Raw genomic sequence first — 18,540 nt, 5'->3', positions numbered from 1 at the left:
GGTAGGGAAGTCCCTGTGTAACATATCGACATTTCTAATGTCAGTTAAGATGTTCTTGCTATTCATGGGTTACTTTAACTGCTCATCAGAATAAAAAAAATAACAAGCAGGAAAGCACCTGAAGTTCTGGGGTGCTTAATAAGGGCTCATCATTGCATGGTAATCAGCTGACCCTTGTCAGAGTTATGGCGAGGGGCTGGCAACAACAGGATTTCCCAAAATGCCAGGTATTCCGAGCACTTCACATACTAGTAGCTCACTTAACCTCACCGCCTTATGAAGTAGGTACTTTATTTAGTTCCATTTTACAGATAAGGAAATTGAAGCATAACAAGTTCATGTAACTTGCTCTAAGTCACCACTGATGGGCGGGATATAACCATCAGGCAACCTGAGGCACTTTCTAGACCATCCTCAGTTACAACAAACTGAAGCTCTTTAAGGATTTACTTGAAAATTGTTTGAACTTTGACTCAAATAGTCATAAAGAAAATAAAGATAAAATGTTAGTGAGGGCTTGTTTCCCAGTGCTCACTGAAGCAACAGCAAAGCTTGAGTTACCGTCTAGCCCGTTCTGAGTTCATTCTCCTCCTTGTCCTCCTCTTCCTAAAGCAGTCTTTCCCCCCTCATTGATTGGGCATGCTCTTTTGCCCAGGTTCTGGTCTTAGCAGTAGGCTCCAGCAGGGGTAACAGACTGACCTTCCAAGTTGAATATTTAACTTATGGATAATTTTGAAAAAGACTTTTGCAAGCAGGCCTAAGAACTAAGTAATCGAGTGACATTTTCTTTTGGTCATGCAAATCTGTTTTGGCAAGATTCACAACATCGCACCCTCTGCTCCCAGCCTGGGAACTGATGCCCTCCTGGGGGACCCCTCTAGATCCTGGGACTGCGCCTTTCTTCCTCAGTGGAGCGCTCTGCTCTCCAGTCAGAGCGCACTGTAGCATCTCGAATGTGTATCCATTTGTACACATATTTTGAATTTATTGCATCACAGGTATAGAACCTAATGTTTAAATACTTAAAACACTGTAAACTATAGTCCATCAGTCAAGAAGTGCTGGTACTTTCTGCAGGAGTTCATAATCAAGGTTGTTAAAAAGACAGTATATATATATAATATGTATGTATGTATATATATATATGTATGTATGTATATATGTGTGTGTGTGTATATATATATATATAATATGTTTATTTTTACATCATTTTGTATATATATATTTTTTCATCTCAATTGTAATCCCCATGGGTTTCCCATTACCGAGTGACCCATGTGAAAGGTGGTATTCTTTTATCTCCCTTTGTGGTGATGATATGTGGCATAAAGTTCATCACTTTAACCATTTCTAGGTATAAAATCTCAATCACTTTTGATTGGCTACATGATATTGCCTCATAGCCTCTCTTCCATTTTCAACTGTTTCATGGATGATGAAATGACAGTTCAGGAAACAAGATGGCTTCTGAATTAGCCCATGGGCAGAGGGGTCCCCTAGGCTGACTGCTTTTAGGCCGGCTGCTCTCTGAGCTGAGATGACTTCAGACATAGCTGCCCTCCTTTCCCTCCCCACCCCCATTCCAACCGCTCACTCTGAGGTCTGTTGCTTTGCCTCCCTCATCCTAAGCAGCTGAATCAACTTTGCTCTCCACCCCTTTCATTATCCCATTCCATCCACCCCATTGCCATCAATGGGGTGGAGACTCATAGCTTCTAAGTGTGCTGAAGAAAACCCCAGAAGCAAGAAACTAGAATAACTTGCTCCTGCTAACAAAACAAACCAGAAAACACAGTGGGGCCAAGACCTCACAGTCACAGAGTTCCAAATCCTTCCTTATCCCAAGGAGACAGACTGCCTGCCTCTCTACTCTTAAGCCGAGGCGATGTGGCTTAAGCAAACTCATAGAAGGAATTCAAGCCTCCAGATCCCTTTTCAGCTTCCCCTGAGTCCCCATGTGCCTTTTTATCCTTACTTCATACTGCCCAGCCAAATGCGGAAGCCTGTGGAAAGGCCAGTCCATGTCTCACTTTGAAAGGACTTGAGTGCCCTTATGAACTAACTCCTGGCTGAAATCGTTGGTCCCAGGGAGACTGAGAAAGCAGCAGCCAGTTGGAAAACAAAAAAAGAGTTGTTATCTCTCTGTTAAATTAAACTCAGATCTGCTTAATATCTTGGCCAACTCAGGCCACAACTATTTTGGCCCTTTCTGCCACCCCTAAGCCTTTTGTGGTCCAAATGTGCCATTGTGCTGCTGTTTGACGCAAGGTGCCAGCAGGCCTCAGCCCAGGCCAAGTAACACCCTTCCTTCTTTGGGGTTTGGGGTAGCAAGGGAGGGTGGCTAATTCCTTTGTGACCACTGACTAAAAGCTGAGTGGTCAACAATTTGGTAAATTATATACACACCTAAAATGTCAGCTGCATCAGAGATTTCTACTACCCTCCAGTAGCTAAGGGAAACTAGGCTGAAGGCAATTCTAGAAGAGCTGGGTCTTCTAACCACATTCTGAGATTCAAGCAGAGCTCCACGCAGGCAGGGTCCCAAGCAGCAAAGCATCTTCTTTGGTTTGAATCGTTGCCATATATTCTCACCAATCAAAAGAGATGGGAATAGTTATGCGCACTCTTGCGCGCGGGCACTCTCTCTCTCGTGCGCGCGCACTCTCAAGCACACTCAAAACAAGAGGGGTGGGGAAGAGGGAAGAAAAGGGCCAGAAACAGTCCTTTTTGGAGTTGGATTAGCTGTAAATACAAAAACACCTACACAAGTCAGGTCAGCCTTGGCTAGGAGTGGGTCAACTCCAAAGTTTTTGGAACAATAAGACATAAAGCAAATTCCCTATATAATAAATCCATACATTAATTAGCTTGCTTTCCATGCTAGACTATATGTCCATATGCTATGGTTAGAATTTATTTTTAGAATTTTGTTCTCTGTTTAGAATTTTGCTGTTTTGTACAACTACTAGAATTTTGCTGTTTTGGCTTGGGAAGATGGAAATATTTTGACCCTGTGACAGTGGTTAAAACTGACCTGTGAAAACTGGAGGGGCTATGACCTCTCTGGGGGAACTGGGCGGGACATTGGGCCTGGCCATTATCACTGCCACCTCTATACAGTCTCCTGGACACTGGGGTTTTGCTATACGTGGTGCTGGCACTTCTGCTCTCATCCAGTTCTATTCCTTCTTTGCCCTGTTTGTCCTTCTTCCCACGTACTGGCAAAGACTCGCTGGCACTTCAGCAATGTGGGGCTTGGCCTTGCTGCCAAGTGGCTCTGGTACCAATGTCTAACATGAGACAATGTTAGTGCTGGACAGACAGCAGGGCACAGTGCTTCAGACTATGTGCCTCTGGGAGAAGGGAGCCAATCCTTCTTGGTTTCTATTGGCCTGAAACATTTCACACAGAATGGGAAAAAATAAAAGCAGACACGTACTAGGACACCTTGGGTTTGAATCACAGCCCCTCTACCTTGGCTAGAGGACTCTGGCTAAGTGTGTCTTAGCTGTAAGCAGTGGATAATACCAGTGCTTATCTCAGAGGGCTGTGGTGAGGATGAAACAATCACCCATAGATTAGAACACAGTTTGGCTTAAAGAAGGCACACAATCAAAAAACACTCATGTATATGGTAAGAAGTAGCACAACATTCTCATTTTACAAAGCTTGTAAGTGTCAGAGGGGATGTGGACTTGGTAAAGGATACACAGCTGTCACTGTGGCTTGTGGGTTCTCTGACTTCTTGCTGCTTGGTGTGGTGCTACAGATGAGAATAAAATGAGCAGCCCTTGCTTCAGTGAGAATATGCCTTAACAACTGGGATGAAGTGAGTAGGCTGAGAATCCTTGCCCTCTCTAGCTCCTTCTGCCTGCCAGATGATCAGTCCCTGCCCCCCACAGGCAGTAGGCAGAGAAAGGAAAAAAGGTAAAACTCAAATCAGTAGTTTTATTGCCTGCGATTGTCTAGACAACTTTCTCTCTGCACCCCTGACCTCTGCTCCAGCCAAGAATCCATTTGCAATATCCTTCCCCTGATTTCCTCTTTCCTTTAGGCCTAAGCCTTTCCTTACCAAGCCCCTCCTTTTATCGTCCCTTTTGCATATCTGCGCTGCTGGTGGTGCTGTTGTCAACCGACACAATGCTGCCTATTTTATGAGCAAACCAGTGGATGGCATATTGTCTTCCACACATTTTTTAATGCTAGTGGCCAACTTTTGCATGCTGGGCATTATTATAATTCTTAAGAAAGCCATTTCTCTGTCTTTAAGGAACATGTTAAAATCAGTGTATTTATGACTCACTTTGGTGAGCTGTCCTTGAGATCCTATTTGCAAAAATGTTAGTATGCTTTTAATGACGAAAAGTAGAAATGTCAGTTGACCTGGCACATGGAAGTCTTGCAATGTGTCACTTAGGACTAAAGAGGCTCAGATCTGGCTTCTGTTCCAGAGCCTGGTTCTGTCTTGTCTAGAGCCTGGCTGTGTGGTGCAAACTGGATGGGAAGCCCCAGCAAGTAAATGCAGTGAATTGTGTTCCAAGGGCCATAAAATCATGGAACCAAGGCCCTGGAGTTGAAGGGGCTGTAAAAATTGTTTAATTCAACTTCTCACCCCAGAAATGAGGACACTTACAATCCAAAAAATAAAGTAATGGTGGTGGTTTCTATCCAAATAAGCCTAGGAGTCTCCTCTTGGGAACAGATATAAACAAAGCCAAAGCCAGAGAGAAGAGCAGTACACAGTTGGGTGGACTATATGAAACACTTAGAAGTGCCATATATCTTTAACACACAAGGCTTAATAGGCTTGAGAGTAATTCCTATGAGGGTTATGTTAAAATTCCATTAAAAAAAAAAAACAGCTTTTTTTAAAGCCGTGAGAAATGACAGGGACAGGGATATTTTCAGAGCTAAGCTGTGTTTCCACTCCTGACTAAGACTTAATGGAACACATGCATTCAGGGAGATGCATGGAATTTAAACACAATTCAACATCAGTTAATTCTAAGAGCAAAGGCCCTTCAGTCTTGCTCCCGTCCACCTCCACAGTAAAGAAGCTAGAAAGCCAATTACACTCACAGCGGGGCCTCTCCCCTACTGCAAGGGAAGAATGTCGTGCAAATTCTATGTGTGCTTTACAAGCTAGTAAAACTATAATTGCAGGTGGGAAGGGACACGGGCTCTTTGTTTCTGCCAACATTTCAGTTCGGTAAGCTCCTCCCTTCTGTAGCTGCAGAAGCAGTGTGGGCTCAATTCTCTTTTTAGCATGCACAAAAAAAAAGTATTCTGATTCTACAAAATATATAGAATACTTTTTTTTTGGCCCACATTTGGTGCACAATCCAAGCCAAAAGGGCATGCATTCATCAGAGATAGGTGCTAACTTTCTGGGAAACCAACCCCACCTTCTAGTTCAAGCTCTGAAGGCTCCTTAGTAACATTCAGAGAGGTGGTGAGGCTGGGAGAGCAGTGCCTGACTCCCCATTGCAGGGGGCAGGGTGGGGGGGGGGGAGAGACAAGTGGGAGCCTTGAGGTGCAGTGCTCCTGCCGGAGCCACAGTGGAGGTCTGGTCTAAGACCACCATCGAGTGGGGACCCCAGCCAGGAGCTCTGGTTCCCCTACCAACGTGTTGCTCCACTTGAGGACCGTGGCCACTATTGGCACCACAGGATCTTAGGGCCTAGAAACCCTTGTGGAATCTGAGGGGCAAAACTGGGACGTAGCTGACATTACTTCAGTAGTGACAGCTACAGCTGCAGGGTCTTGCTAAGCTGCAGGGCACCACTGCTACACATCTCAGCAATGCTAATTCTGCGCTGAGGCAGCTAGGAAAGCTCAGGTCCCCTAGCACCAAGAGGGGTTCTCTGTGCCTTACAGCAATGAACTCCTCGAAGCCTCCCAGCAACCCCTGAGGCAGGTACTGTTATTATTCCCACTTGAGAGATGAAGCACTTCTGGAGACAGCATGAGAAGGGGTGAGTCTGGGGTGGGCCGGCACTTGAACCCGGGACCTTACCATTCAGGCCCTCTCCAAAGCCCAAGGTCAGGTATCATCACCCCTCCAGAGACCTTTGTCCAGGCAGAGACTTCATTCTATTCTGCCCTCCCAGTGACCTGCTGGCTTCCTTAAACACTCCTGACAGCCATTTTAATAGTGATTACAATTGAATTTCCCACCTCACCAAGCAGTACCAGGAAGAAGGAATCTGGTGATGCCTTCTGATTATGATTTGTTAACCAACAGCCTGAGGACATGCAGGCCTCCCCCCCCTGCCACCTGACCTTTGTCTCCAGCCTTCCTGGTGTTTGCATTGCTGGCCTGACCTTGCAAAGTGACCTGGAATAGCTTGCCTCTTTCCCTGTGTGACCACTTTCCGAGCCCAGCTGTCAGGCGGTGCAAGGCTGTCAATTAGTCTCTCAAGGGTTTGGGATGGGGTCCGCAGCCTTTTGAGGAGCACAGTCTTAACACTAACCTCCAAATTCCTTCTCGTAATTGAACATTCATTAGTTTGACGGAACAAAAGTGGGCATTCTCTATTATAAAGCAGAGGTCAAAACCAGTGGCTGTGTTTTGTTTGGCCTGCAGAGTGTTTAAATATTGAGAAATTTCACATAAAAATACGGATTTCCGGCTTCTCTTGCAAAGTGGGAAGAGACAACACGTCTGGGGCTACTGAAAACGGCTGTCCCCTGCCGAGGGGGACGTGCTCTGTGGTCCTTGTCAGGGGCCTGAAGTCTCAGCATGGGTCTGCTTTGGCACGATGCACCTGTCTGGCCTCTTTAGGAGTCTGAGTCAAGAAACCCTGTCCTACAGCTTCTTCCCTCCTCATGCCATGGAGCGGATGGCTGTGGCTTGCCCTGCCGTGTGCACAACATGGCACAGAGCCGGGGGAGGCTTGCCCTGAGAGGCAGGTCCAGGGCCTCTTCTCCTGTCCCCAGCACCTGCCACAGTCAGCGCTGCGACATACTCGATGTTTCCCTCTCTCCAGTGTGGCTGGATGCGTGACTGGTTTTTAGGAAAGGACTTGAAACCTGCTCAAAATTAAAAAACAATAGTATGACATTTCACCTCACTCAGCCTTCTCATTCTTCCTCAGGGGGGTGATATTGTTGAAAATAAGTAAGTTCCAGATGTAGATGAAATTGTATGTCCTTATTACATGCAGCCAGTGGCTTTGGCTAAGATATACACATTCCAATGTTGTCTTGTGAGGCTGTCACACCTGTGTTTCTCTCTGCCACACTGAGGGGACTTAGTGAAAATGCTGGCACCTCCTTAGCCACCCCCATACTAGCTTTTGTGGGAGCCCTCTGTCACTTTGAAGGGTAACTGCATACGTGCTAGAATGGCTGGCAGGAGGCATCAAGAAGTAAAGTCCCATGGGCCATCACCAGGCTGAGCAGAGTCACGGGTAGCCTCGTAGAAGTTCTTGGCTCACATGCAGAGTACAGGGATTTGACCATAATTGGGAAGAATCACCCGTCCTTTTCTGAGCAAATGTGCCCTCTGGGCTTCAGGGCCAACATGGTTCCAGGCATGCAGTATGTGCTTAATATTTTCTGAGTGAGTAAACGGACAGAATATACCCAGACCCAAATCTCCTGTGCTCATGTTTCAGATGCCTAGGTAGGATGGAAATATCACAAGCTCTACACACAGTGCAGTTCTAGGCTGGAGATTCTCAAGGACCCTTTATCACAGAGTCTTCCTCACAGTCTGTAATTTCTGGGAAAAGTGGATATTTACTCAGTGGCTATTTGTTGAGACAGCTTATCAAAAATAATTTTGAAGCATGCAGACTGAATGTTCTTTGGAAGTGTCAAAGTCAGTAGTGAAAATTTTCTCTTGTTTGCCTTCATGCCAAGCACTATGGGTCACTGAAGGAGTTGAGGCTACCAGCCCCCTGTCTGCCTCATGACTGTAGGCCCTCACAGCTCAATCTGGAGTCACAGCCTCTCAGAAGCATTCCCTGAGTGGCTGCTGTTACTAATGTTGGAAGTCAAGTGACCCCAAAACCCAATGGCATCAAATATCATTATCTTAGACTCTGTAGGTCAGGAGTTGAGGCAGCACATAGGGCAGATGGTTTCTCTATTCATGATCTCTGTCTCATCTGTAGACTCCACTGGGAAGCCTGGCAGCTGGAGTCACTTAGATATATCTTTACTTGAAGTCTGGTGTTCGGTGATGACTGTTAGCTTGGACTTAGCTGAACTGTCAGCTGGAATTTTTACTTATGGCCTCTCCACATGGTGTCTCTGCATGAGCTAGTTTGGGCTTCCCTACAACATGGTGTCTGGTTTCTAAGCATGAGAGTCCCCAGAAGCACCACAAAAACTGTATCACCACTATGTCCTAGTCTTGGAAGTCACACAGCATCATTCCTGTGGACTCAGAATTTAAGACATGGGAACGTAAATACCCCACCTCTAAATGGCAGGAATGCCAAGTGACAGTGTAAGAAGGACTTCTGGGATGGGAGATAACCACTGTGGTCATCTTTGCAAAATGAAGTCTGCCATATTGGGCAGAATGTTTCTCAAGTGGTCCATGTTCAACTCTGTTGACTTAGAAAAGGCTTGTCTGCTTCTCCTAGACTAGCTCAGTGAGGAAAATGCCTGCGACTTAATCACCTTTGTCACCTCTGTTGCTGGCACAGTGCCTGGCACACAGAAGATAGTCAACACAGATTGGTTGAATTAAACTGATAGAAAGGAGGAAACTAAGGGCCTCTTGGTTCCCCTTTCATGCTAGCTTTGGTGGGGTAGGGGTATACTGTGAGTGTGTTGTGTGTGACAGGAGAGCTGATTCCTCAGGCTCTGTCCATGTGTGCACACATGCATCATAACTGATCTTCATCTCTTGAGTTTTGGGAAATATTTCTTTCCCTTTGTGCCATATGCATGTCAAGTATGAGATTACCCAAGAGGCTTCAGTTTTTGGATCCTGCTAACCACGAGTCCCTATCTCAACCAACCTTTCTCTGGACAGAGAGGTTCTCTATCCAACACTCAATACTACACAGGGTGCAGACCTGATTTCTCCAAAACAGAAAGCCCCTTGCTCTCAGCTACCATATCTTCCACCACAGTCCCCGGGGCGTCCCCATCCTTTACTGCCACTGGGGACTAGGTGTTGGTGGGAGTTGGGTGTGGTGTGCAAAGCTTTTTCCAGGCAAAGACTAGCTAGTTGGCATACAGAACAATTTGCATCACCACTTTGTTCCTCAACGCCTTTAACCCACTCCGAAAACCTGGTTAGCGGGGCTCCAAAAACTGATGGTCTCTGTAAAGGGCTGAAAGGCCAGATTCCTGTCCTGGCGCTTAGCAGTAGCTTCTACTGTCCTCTTCCTCCCAGGATGAAGCTCCCTGGGGAGGGGCTGCCAAGTGCACCCTGCTCACCACAGCCCTGCTGTACTGAGAGACCACAGTTGCGGCCCACCTGCCTGCCCATCCTGCCCGCGATACTGTTCAAACCCTTTGCTTTACCCAACATGATACATGTTTACTTTAAAAAATTCACTTATAAGAAGGCATGATTTGTCACCCCCATGCTTTACAAACCCCTTCTAACTCATCAATTGGCCGGAACAACCCTGGCTAAACAGCTCTAACAGACGGAGTGATGTTTTCATGTTGGCCTTGTTCCTGTCTTGCTCCAGACTGTGCTTGGGGGTTTCTGAAGGCAGTGACGGCCGCAGCAGACACAGGCCCGGCCATGGAACAACACGGGCAGGCTGTCATGCTTTGTTTTTCTGCTCGTTAAATCCGAATGCTTGTTAAATCCGAATGCTCCTAATTAGTTATCCTGCCTGCTAATGCGGTTGGACAATGGTGCAGGAACCCAGGATGCAGAGAGGCTGTGAATACAGGTTCCTTGGGCTCTGCAGGCTTGGGGACTGGGGACTTGGTTGTGAGCACCGAGGAGCTCTATTTCTGTAGGCTGTGGATTCAAAGGCACCGGCCCCTGTGTGAATAAAGGTCATCACCTGTTCCTGCTTCGGTGAAAGGGTGGCTGCCTGGTGCCCACTTAGGCTCGGCCTTTGTCTGCCGACTCTGAATGGCGCCCACAGAGAATAACATTCTCAGATTCTGTGTTTGCTTGGTGGGGCAGGGCCATGCAAAATAACTCACATAACTTCCCTCAAACGACCCAGCAAAGTGAGTACTTAAAAAAGTGGACTCAAAATGTGTTATATATTGCTTTAGGGTGGCTGTTCGCTAGAAAACACCAGAAAAGCTTCATGGTAAGAACACCATTTCATCACCAGAGGCCAATTCTGGCAAATGTTTAAGTCACAGATGACAGTTCTTAAGCTCTGTGAGTATGGGGGACTCATGAAAGTTAATGGAAAAATTGGCTAGCTAGTGAGGAAAGTCTAGTGTTTGGAAAGTTTGTATCACTGACCAACTCACCATTATTCTGACACAGAAGAAGATTTTTATTTGGGTTTAGAATTCCGTGTACTGTTATTTTGCAGATCAGCACTTCTAATTTTGTTTGGCTAGGGGCTGACGTTAGATTAGTTTGCTTTACTTTTGGTGAGAAACAGCACTTGTAAGCTCAGGATGCAGCATGTGTGTGTTCACCCATCCATTGATTCCTTGAACATTTACATGCCCCGTTGCTTAGAATAAATGTTTATTGCTTTAGCATAAAGTAAACATTTCAGACCATTCTAGGCAGCTCCAGAAAGGCAGTATGCATTTGATTTACTCCTCTCTCCACGGCTCTTGAATGCTGTGAGTCCTCCCCTTTGGCATCCTTCCCCCTTGACATCTCTTTAGTAAGTACTCCAAATTCCAGACTTTTCCATCTTTTTTCATCATTAAATCTGATCTGCTGAAATCTTTCTCACTCAAATATCATGCTGTGCTTTCAACCTATTAATAAGACAAATAAATTTATGCCAAAATAATTAATTTTTCTCAGGTAACATTAACGAGAGTCTAAATACCTTAACCTGAAGGTGGGGTGTAGTTTGGAAATTAGGGCCCAGGGAAGGTAAACAATGGAGACATCAGCCCTCAGATGACCTAAAGGAGTGTGTGTGTGTGTGTGTGTGTGTGAGAGTGAGTGAGTGTGTGTGTGTGTGTGTGTGTGTGTGTGTTGGGGGGCAATGGTGGTGACGGAGTGGACGGGAGGTGTTCTCTCCCCAGTTGCTCACTCGGGAGAGCATTGCTCTCTCTTCTCATGAATCATTACAAATAGAATCATTCTGGGCTTAGTTTACATATGTCGCAAAGGTGAGTAACACCAGAAGAGTCAGTCGTTAATAAACACTTGGGAATTGTTACAGAGCAGAGGTAGGCAAAAGTCTAGAAGCACTCTCAGCTCATCAGCCAAGGTATGGCTGACTAAACCAGGGCTCTGACTTGCTCCTTCAAAGCAACGACAGCCTCCTGAACATTATTTTCTAATGGTAAAATGTGGAACTTTCTCACGCGTGTTCAAAGAGCCAAGGGGCTAGGAGGAAGAGATGTTCCCTGTCACACGCTAGCAGGGAGAGGGGAGAGCTCATGCAGAAAGCAAGGGCACGGAGAGCTATCTCATCAGAACATACATTTTTACTGCATCCTGTCATAGCACCTCCCCTGGATTGATGGAAATGTTTGATAAACTGAAAATAACACACACAACTTCTATTTCCCCTCCTTGAGGTATCAACCTAGAAAAAAGCTCTTGAAAAGCAATGCCTTAGTTTCCCCATTAAATTTGCACAATACTTACATTTTTATACTCCTTACAAAGGCCTACCAAACCCTTTATAAGGAGCTGCTGTGTCAGTGCAAAGAAACCGCTAGGCATTTATACCTCCTGAAAGTTTAGGATTTTATTTTTAAAATAAAAATTTCTTAAAAAAGAAAACCAGTATATTTGCTATCTGCACACTCAGAGCATGAGTTTTATGTTTTTCTAGCATGATCTACTTTGCTGAAAAGAAATGGCCACACTTCAGAGACAAATTCAAGTCAGTGCACCTCTCAGCTCCCAAGGTTTGGAAGGCCTCTGGAAGGCCTCTGCCCCCTCTTCTTCCTGGGCGCTGCTGTTAGGCTGGGAGAGTACTCGGCCCTATTTTCCAAGCCACAGTGCTGCCAACTGATTAGTCAGGTAATGACGAGTGGTGTTTAACTGCTACCTTTATGATGTGCAAGTAAAACCCAGTGAGCTGCTTAATCACTGGTGAAATAGACAAGTAGGCACAGGCATTAGCTACAAATTCTGTCCACCACTTGTGGGGCAGTGGGCAAGTGAGCGCAGTCCTGGAACCACCAGAGGGTTCCCCTTGCTAATCAGTGCCAGCCTGCTGTGTACATGCCACGAGCTAGGGACCAACAGGGAGGAGAATGCAGGCGCAGAGGCCAGGGAAGGCAAACAGATTGTCTGAATGTGACGTTGGAAGCAGATAGTAGCTTGAAATCTTTGGCCAAATTGTTGAAGTCTACTAAAATTTTCAGGACTATTACTTGTAAAAATTGGAGAGAAATAAGGAAGCTGTAATTTCTTTTCCATGCCAAAGTTCTTTCAGTATATCTACTTGAGGAATTACTGCTGTTCTGTGTACTGTATTATGTAGGAGTAGACGTGTGTACATTATAAACTCCTCTATACCATGCTTACTGATTGTTACCTTTTTGGAGAGGAAGATATCTACATTTTGTTTTTAAAATAGAAGATAATGGGGAAAACCCAAACTCATTTAAGAGAATTTTTTGTAGAAAGAAATCTGTCTTTGGGAAAGATATTTATATTACCTAGGATCTGTAACTCTTCAGTTACTTGCTTTAGTTTATCTTCTTCTCCCTTGCACAGATACAAGATGAAGTGAATTTTTCTATAGTTATTTTATAGGGCAGACTTGTATTTATAAGAGACCTTTCTTTTGGGTGTGAGGAGGGGAATCAAGTAGGGAAAAAATAATTTACTCTCAAACTCCTGAAGCTGACGTGACATAGGCTGAGGACACAACCAGACAGGGCCAAGGACACACGCAACTTCCTGCACCTCCTCCACGCGCCTTCCGAAAGCAACAGCCTTTCTTTTTTATGTCTGGTGTTCCCTTACCTTACAGACTTACAAGAACTATTCATATCCATAAAGCAGGCCTGAATTTTACTCAGAAACAAGGCAAGATGAGGTGGAGGTGCCCTTCAGCACTGATAGCCTAGATGCAGACAGATCAAAAGCTAAATCCAATTTAAACCACCTCAGGCAGAAAAAGTAATTGAATTAAACTTCTAAATATGATAAGTTTGGGGGATCTTAAAGTCAGGCACAAAGAAGCAGGTTAGAGTGAGCTGAGTAAATGGATGCAGGGAGCCAGAGCCGCCCCACCCCCGGGAGTTTGATCAGCTGCTGATTGCCCCATCACTTGCTACTGAGGCTGGAAACTGATTAAGCTGCTTACAGGGCTCCTGGGGTAGCGGTCTGGTCACCAAGAGCAGCGCACCATTGATGTAAGGAAGCTGCCGGGCATGTCTGGCTTGATTATGACAAGGGGGTGGGAAAGAAAAGGAAAAGGCAGCAGGGTGTAGGGAAGCTGAGAAAGGCCGTCTTTCCCACCCCCGCGGATACACCGCTCTGGGCCCTAACAATGAGCATGGACTTACGGGTTCTTCTTCATCTGGTCTCCAAACTAATTTTTGAAATAGAACTCTGGAGGCCCACCCATTCTACTTTAAGTCAGCTTTACGGGAATGTCAGTGCCTTTAAACATCCTTCCTGAGTGACTGGGTCCTCGGACGGGGCATGTAGGCAGCATCCGAGAAAATCTGTACAGGGTATCTTAACTCAATCTTCCTTTGAGGACCACATCCCAACGGTCATTCAAAATTACTCCTTTCTACCCGGCCAGCAGATCATAGAAGCCTGATTATACAGGAAAGGGCAGACAGGACTGGGAGGGGAGGGAGCTGATGTATACAAAAAGGATAAATGTCATGTGCAAGAGGAAGGAAATGAAAGCCATAGCATTTCTCAGACCTCTCTAAATATTCTGAAATCATTTCTATCGCTTAAAGTAACTTTCTCATTGGGGAGGGAGGAGAGAGTGACCAAAGAACACACCCAAAAATCTTGTTTAAAGAGAAAATAACCTGGAAGATAAAGTCAAACTTAAAAATGACTTTTGAACACAGGTTTCAGGTTGACCTCACTCCTTTAGGAGGAAAACAACCGCAGAGGAAAACAGTAACAAACAAAAGGACAGAATTACAGCAGTGTGAGATGTTCTGAAAGTTGTCACAACTGCTTTTTTTTAAATTGCCTTTTGAAGGGACCAGTAAATGCTTGCAAAGGAAAGTAGTCATTTCCTTGAGTGTCTAAAAGTTTCTAAGGATGATTACCCAAAGTGTAACATGTTTAGAAAGTTAAGGCTGAATAGACAAAATTGTCAGTTTTCTTCCTGGCTGTTAAGTTGGTCAATCATTAAAAGGACATGCAATAATAAAAATTTTAAAAGATTTTTGACTCTTATATGCCCCATTTTATTAAATTGTGAAAGTTTTTCAACTGACCCAGGCACAAGTCAAAGAGCTTCAAAGGCAGAAATTCACTGCCTTTCACATCTTTTTCCTTGTGCAATATTTTTATTGAGATATAATTCGTACATCGTAAAACTTACTCTTCTACAATTTAGAGGGCTTCAGTATATTCACAATGTTGTGTGACCATCACCATCCTCTAGCTCCAGAACATTCTCGTCAGCCCCTAAATCAACTGACTCTAGCAGTCCCCTCATTCCCTGCTTGCTTGGGAACCGCCCTCATCCTTGCTGAGTCCCGGCACCCCCCTCATCTATTTGTCTCAGGGGCTCACCTATTCTGGACGTTTCATTTAAGCAGAAACATAAACTGTGTTTCTTCCCTGATTCTTTCAGCGTGATCTTTTCATGGTTCCTCCTCCTTGCTCCCAGTGTTCAATGGCTAAATAGTACGTAAGTGCACGCCCAGCACTCTGCTTAGCACTCCCTCGCAGGCCGTTTCCACACTGTTACTACTATAAGCCATAGTACAGTCATGTACTGACTTCCCTGGGAACATGGTTTTCATTCTCTTGGGTATGTACCCAGGAGTGGAATTGTTAGGTTGTTTGGTCTATTTGATTTCTGACAGAAATTCATTAATTATCAGGGCTTGTGAAGAAAACTACCTCAAATGATGGCAGAATTCAGTGCCAAGATCGTAATTAACAGAGAGACTTCCCTAGGGAGAAAGCAGAGATGAAAGGCCCTTGGGGGCTTACCTGCTGCAGGTCGGCGAGGGAATATAGGTGGATCTGTTGAAGGAGGTATTCTCTGGGAAAAATTCTGGAAACAAGGATAGAAATACAAGTGAACCACGCTGCTGCCATGACAGATGCTTCTCTAAGTTTCAGGCTCAAGAATCTCCTTTCTCTGCACTCTCCCCCTCGTCCTCCCCGTGCCCTGAGACACCTGTAGCATCTGTTCCCCATCTTTTTCTTGACACACACAAGTAGAGAGCAACCTTTGACTTCTAGTGTGATCCAGGGTGTGAGGGGCACCACAGGCTGACCAGGACCTGTGGCTCAGCGTGTGGGGTTTCCTGTGCCAGCTGTGTCCTCTCAGGCAAGTCCCACACCTAGCTGGCTTCAGCTCATTCGCTGTGGAAAGTGACTTAACTTTGTGTCAGACTATCTTCCCAGCTCTGTTAGTCTGTCTCTAAATGAACAGATCTCAGAGCTGAGCACCAACTGCAGTAGCATCCTGTGTCTGGCTAGAAACACCCGCAGTTTCCACGAATGAGGACAGCAGCACTGAGCATGACAGTAATGAGCTCTCCTCTTACATGCATTATGATAAGTTTGAGAACCAAGTACAGATAGGAACAAGGAGATGAAATATTTAAATTGTGATTCCCTGAAAGTCTAAAATCTTTGGCTACTATCATTTCACTGTACTTGAACACATGACAGCGAGGGAACAGTAAAAACAGTATGAACAAGCAGACAGATACAAGGTGTAGATGGTTAGAAAGCACACCTACATGCAAAACTCATGATGTTTGTCTGGCTTATATGATACTATGACACTGTCTGGGGTCCTGAAGAAACCTCCAGCTCATTACCTTAACATGCCAAGCACTGTCAGGCAGCAGAAAGACAAGTATGAGTAAGATTCCCTGTACCTGTGTTAAAGCATGAAATAAAGTGGGGAATGAAACATACACTGATAATTATGCAACATGGAGAGTGAAAGTGATGAGCTAAACATGCAGTTCATATTTCTGGAATGGTTTGTTTCCATTTCCCTCATAAAGTGATGATAAACATCTTCATGTCCCTGCTGGCCATCTGTATGTCTTGTTAAAATATCTATTCAAATCATCTACCCATCTTTTCAAGTTTTTTGTTGCTGACTTATGAGTTCTTTATATACTTCAGATACTGACCACTTGTCAGGGCTTGTAAATTTCTTCTGGAAGGTGCTTCCCCTTTTAGATGGCTTCTGTTGCTGTAGCTTTTTAGTTCAATGTAGCCTCATTTACCTATTTTTGCTTTTGTTTCCCTTGCTGTTGGAGACAATCCATAGAGGCACTGCTGTGGCCACTGAGGAATTTTTTTTTTTTTTAAAGATTTATTTATTTGTGCATACAGAACTGGGGTACAGGCCAGAGGCTCAGGGGCGGTGAGAGGCTTCACCAGAGACAGAGTGGGGAACAGAACAGGCAGATGGATGAAGTACACTGCTGAGGGGAGCAGCGGGTGGGTCAGGAGAAGTCTGCCACACCATGTGGTCACCTCCGGGGCAGGCGGGAATCGAACTCATGTGGAAGCGACTTTAGCTTCTCAGTGCTGTGCTTTAACCCGCTGCGCCACCAGGGAGGGCCCACTGAGGAATTTTTTAAGCAGGAAAGGGACACTGTCACGCCCACTTTCTGAAGACAGCAGGGGAAGTGGAGACACTGTGGGTAGTGGTAGTCCTGACCAGGTATTTGAAGGCCTAGTCTAAGGTAACTGGAAAGGGACAGTGAAAGGGGTTGAGTTGATAGATACAAGACATCTTTTGGAAGAATCAACATTTAAAATGTGAGAAAGAGGAGGAAGGAATCACAGGTGTTTCTGAGCGTGTTGCTTAGGAGAAAGACGGTGATGTAAGTGGCCAACACAGGGCGAGCTAAGCCTTAGCTTCATGTGTGATGATAAAGGACTTGTGACAAGAGGGATGATCTTTGGAAATCACCCAGGGGCTTACAAAATGCGGGACAGTCAGGGACACTTGGCATTGGTACCATGGGGCCTCAGGAACGGAAGGGAATGCAACAGGAAGTGGATGGTGCACAGGGGCCGCTGTGTTTCCCTATGCTACCTGATGTCTAGAAGCCTCTAAAGTATCCTGTGGGGTCTGTGGTTTTTCTTACACATGGAAAACTGTTTTGAAAACAACTAGGATATGTGCGCATGTAGTTGAATTTCTGACCTTTTATTTGTGCCACTTTTGTACCTTTACCTGGCTTCCCCGAAGTTAACATCCTACATAACCAAGAGGCTTTGATCAAAACTAAGACGGGAGCTACTATATACATTATAGACTTTATTCCAATTTCATTAATTGTTCACTCATGTCCTTTTTCTGTTAAAGGACCTAATCCAGATTACCAACGATGATAGGTTTTTCAAAATATTTAAACATTTAAAAGAAGACTCGTGACCCAAACATGCAGTAAAGGAAACTTTGGAATTTTGCAGTGGGCTGTGAAGGTAGAATCTAATACCAGAACAAGAGGGTATCTGAGTGTGATAGAATGGGGGAATGATCTTTTCTTAATAAAGCAATTGCTTAGTAATAAAAATCCTTTAAATAAAGTAAAATGAAAGTAGTGTGACAGGGAGGTTGAGAAACAGACACAGGGAACCAAGTAAGTGGGTGGAAATCTTCCACACTGGTTTCTGCAAACACAGGGCAGCGGGAAAAAGAAGCAGGTGACTACCCTGAGCTATAACAAGGGCAAAAGCAGGGTAGCAAATCTGTAATGTTTTGCTACTTGGAAGTTTTTTCTGCTCAAAAATCCTAAAATTCTAGCCTGAACACATACAGATGAGTTATTTACAAACTTATAAGCCAAGTTATACTGTTCTCCCCCAGTAGGGTACTGTAGCCAGTCGGCCATGCAGTCAACAAGCACTTCTTCAATGCTGAAAATCAGCAGTGTGTTGTGTGGAGAGCTGGACGTGGATATGTCCGTGAACAAGCTGACGAGCAACACAGAGAACATCTAGTTTTTTCTAAGTGGGTGGGTCCTTCCAAAGTCTGTTCATTATCCTTCCCACAACAGCTAGCCAACTAGTGGGCATGGTCATCTCTAATTCTCCTTCAGCAGGATGGTACAGTGCGAATTAGCGATGTATTTAAGGCTTCTGCATGCGTAAATATTTCACGTATTTTCTTTCTGCCTGTAGCCGAGAGCCTCAGCCCCTCCAGCAGTCCCTTATCAGTGGCTCCCCTCTATCACTCCTCAGTGTCTAATGTGATAATTTACATGAGGTCAGTCATAACAGACACAAAGACTGGAAAATGCAAT

At 45.0% G+C, this 18,540-nt stretch overlaps 1 protein-coding gene across 1 annotated transcript in view; it reads right to left on the bottom strand.

Moving 5' to 3' along the window:
* The window catches only part of PLEKHM3 (pleckstrin homology domain containing, family M, member 3), a 168,084-nt gene that overhangs the window by 57,953 nt on the left and 91,591 nt on the right, over positions 1–18,540 (bottom strand). Inside the window, exon 6 of the mRNA XM_004674343.2 lies at positions 15,245–15,308. Coding sequence (XP_004674400.1) covers positions 15,245–15,308 — 64 coding nt within the window. The remainder of the gene's footprint in view (positions 1–15,244; positions 15,309–18,540) is intronic.

Source organism: Condylura cristata, unplaced genomic scaffold, assembly GCF_000260355.1.
Source record: "Condylura cristata isolate star-nosed mole 26May11 unplaced genomic scaffold, ConCri1.0 scaffold00002, whole genome shotgun sequence".
Classification (NCBI taxonomy): Eukaryota; Metazoa; Chordata; class Mammalia; order Eulipotyphla; family Talpidae; genus Condylura; species Condylura cristata.
Note: the sequence above shows the minus strand (reverse complement) of the source record. Positions and strands in the feature narration are given on the sequence as shown.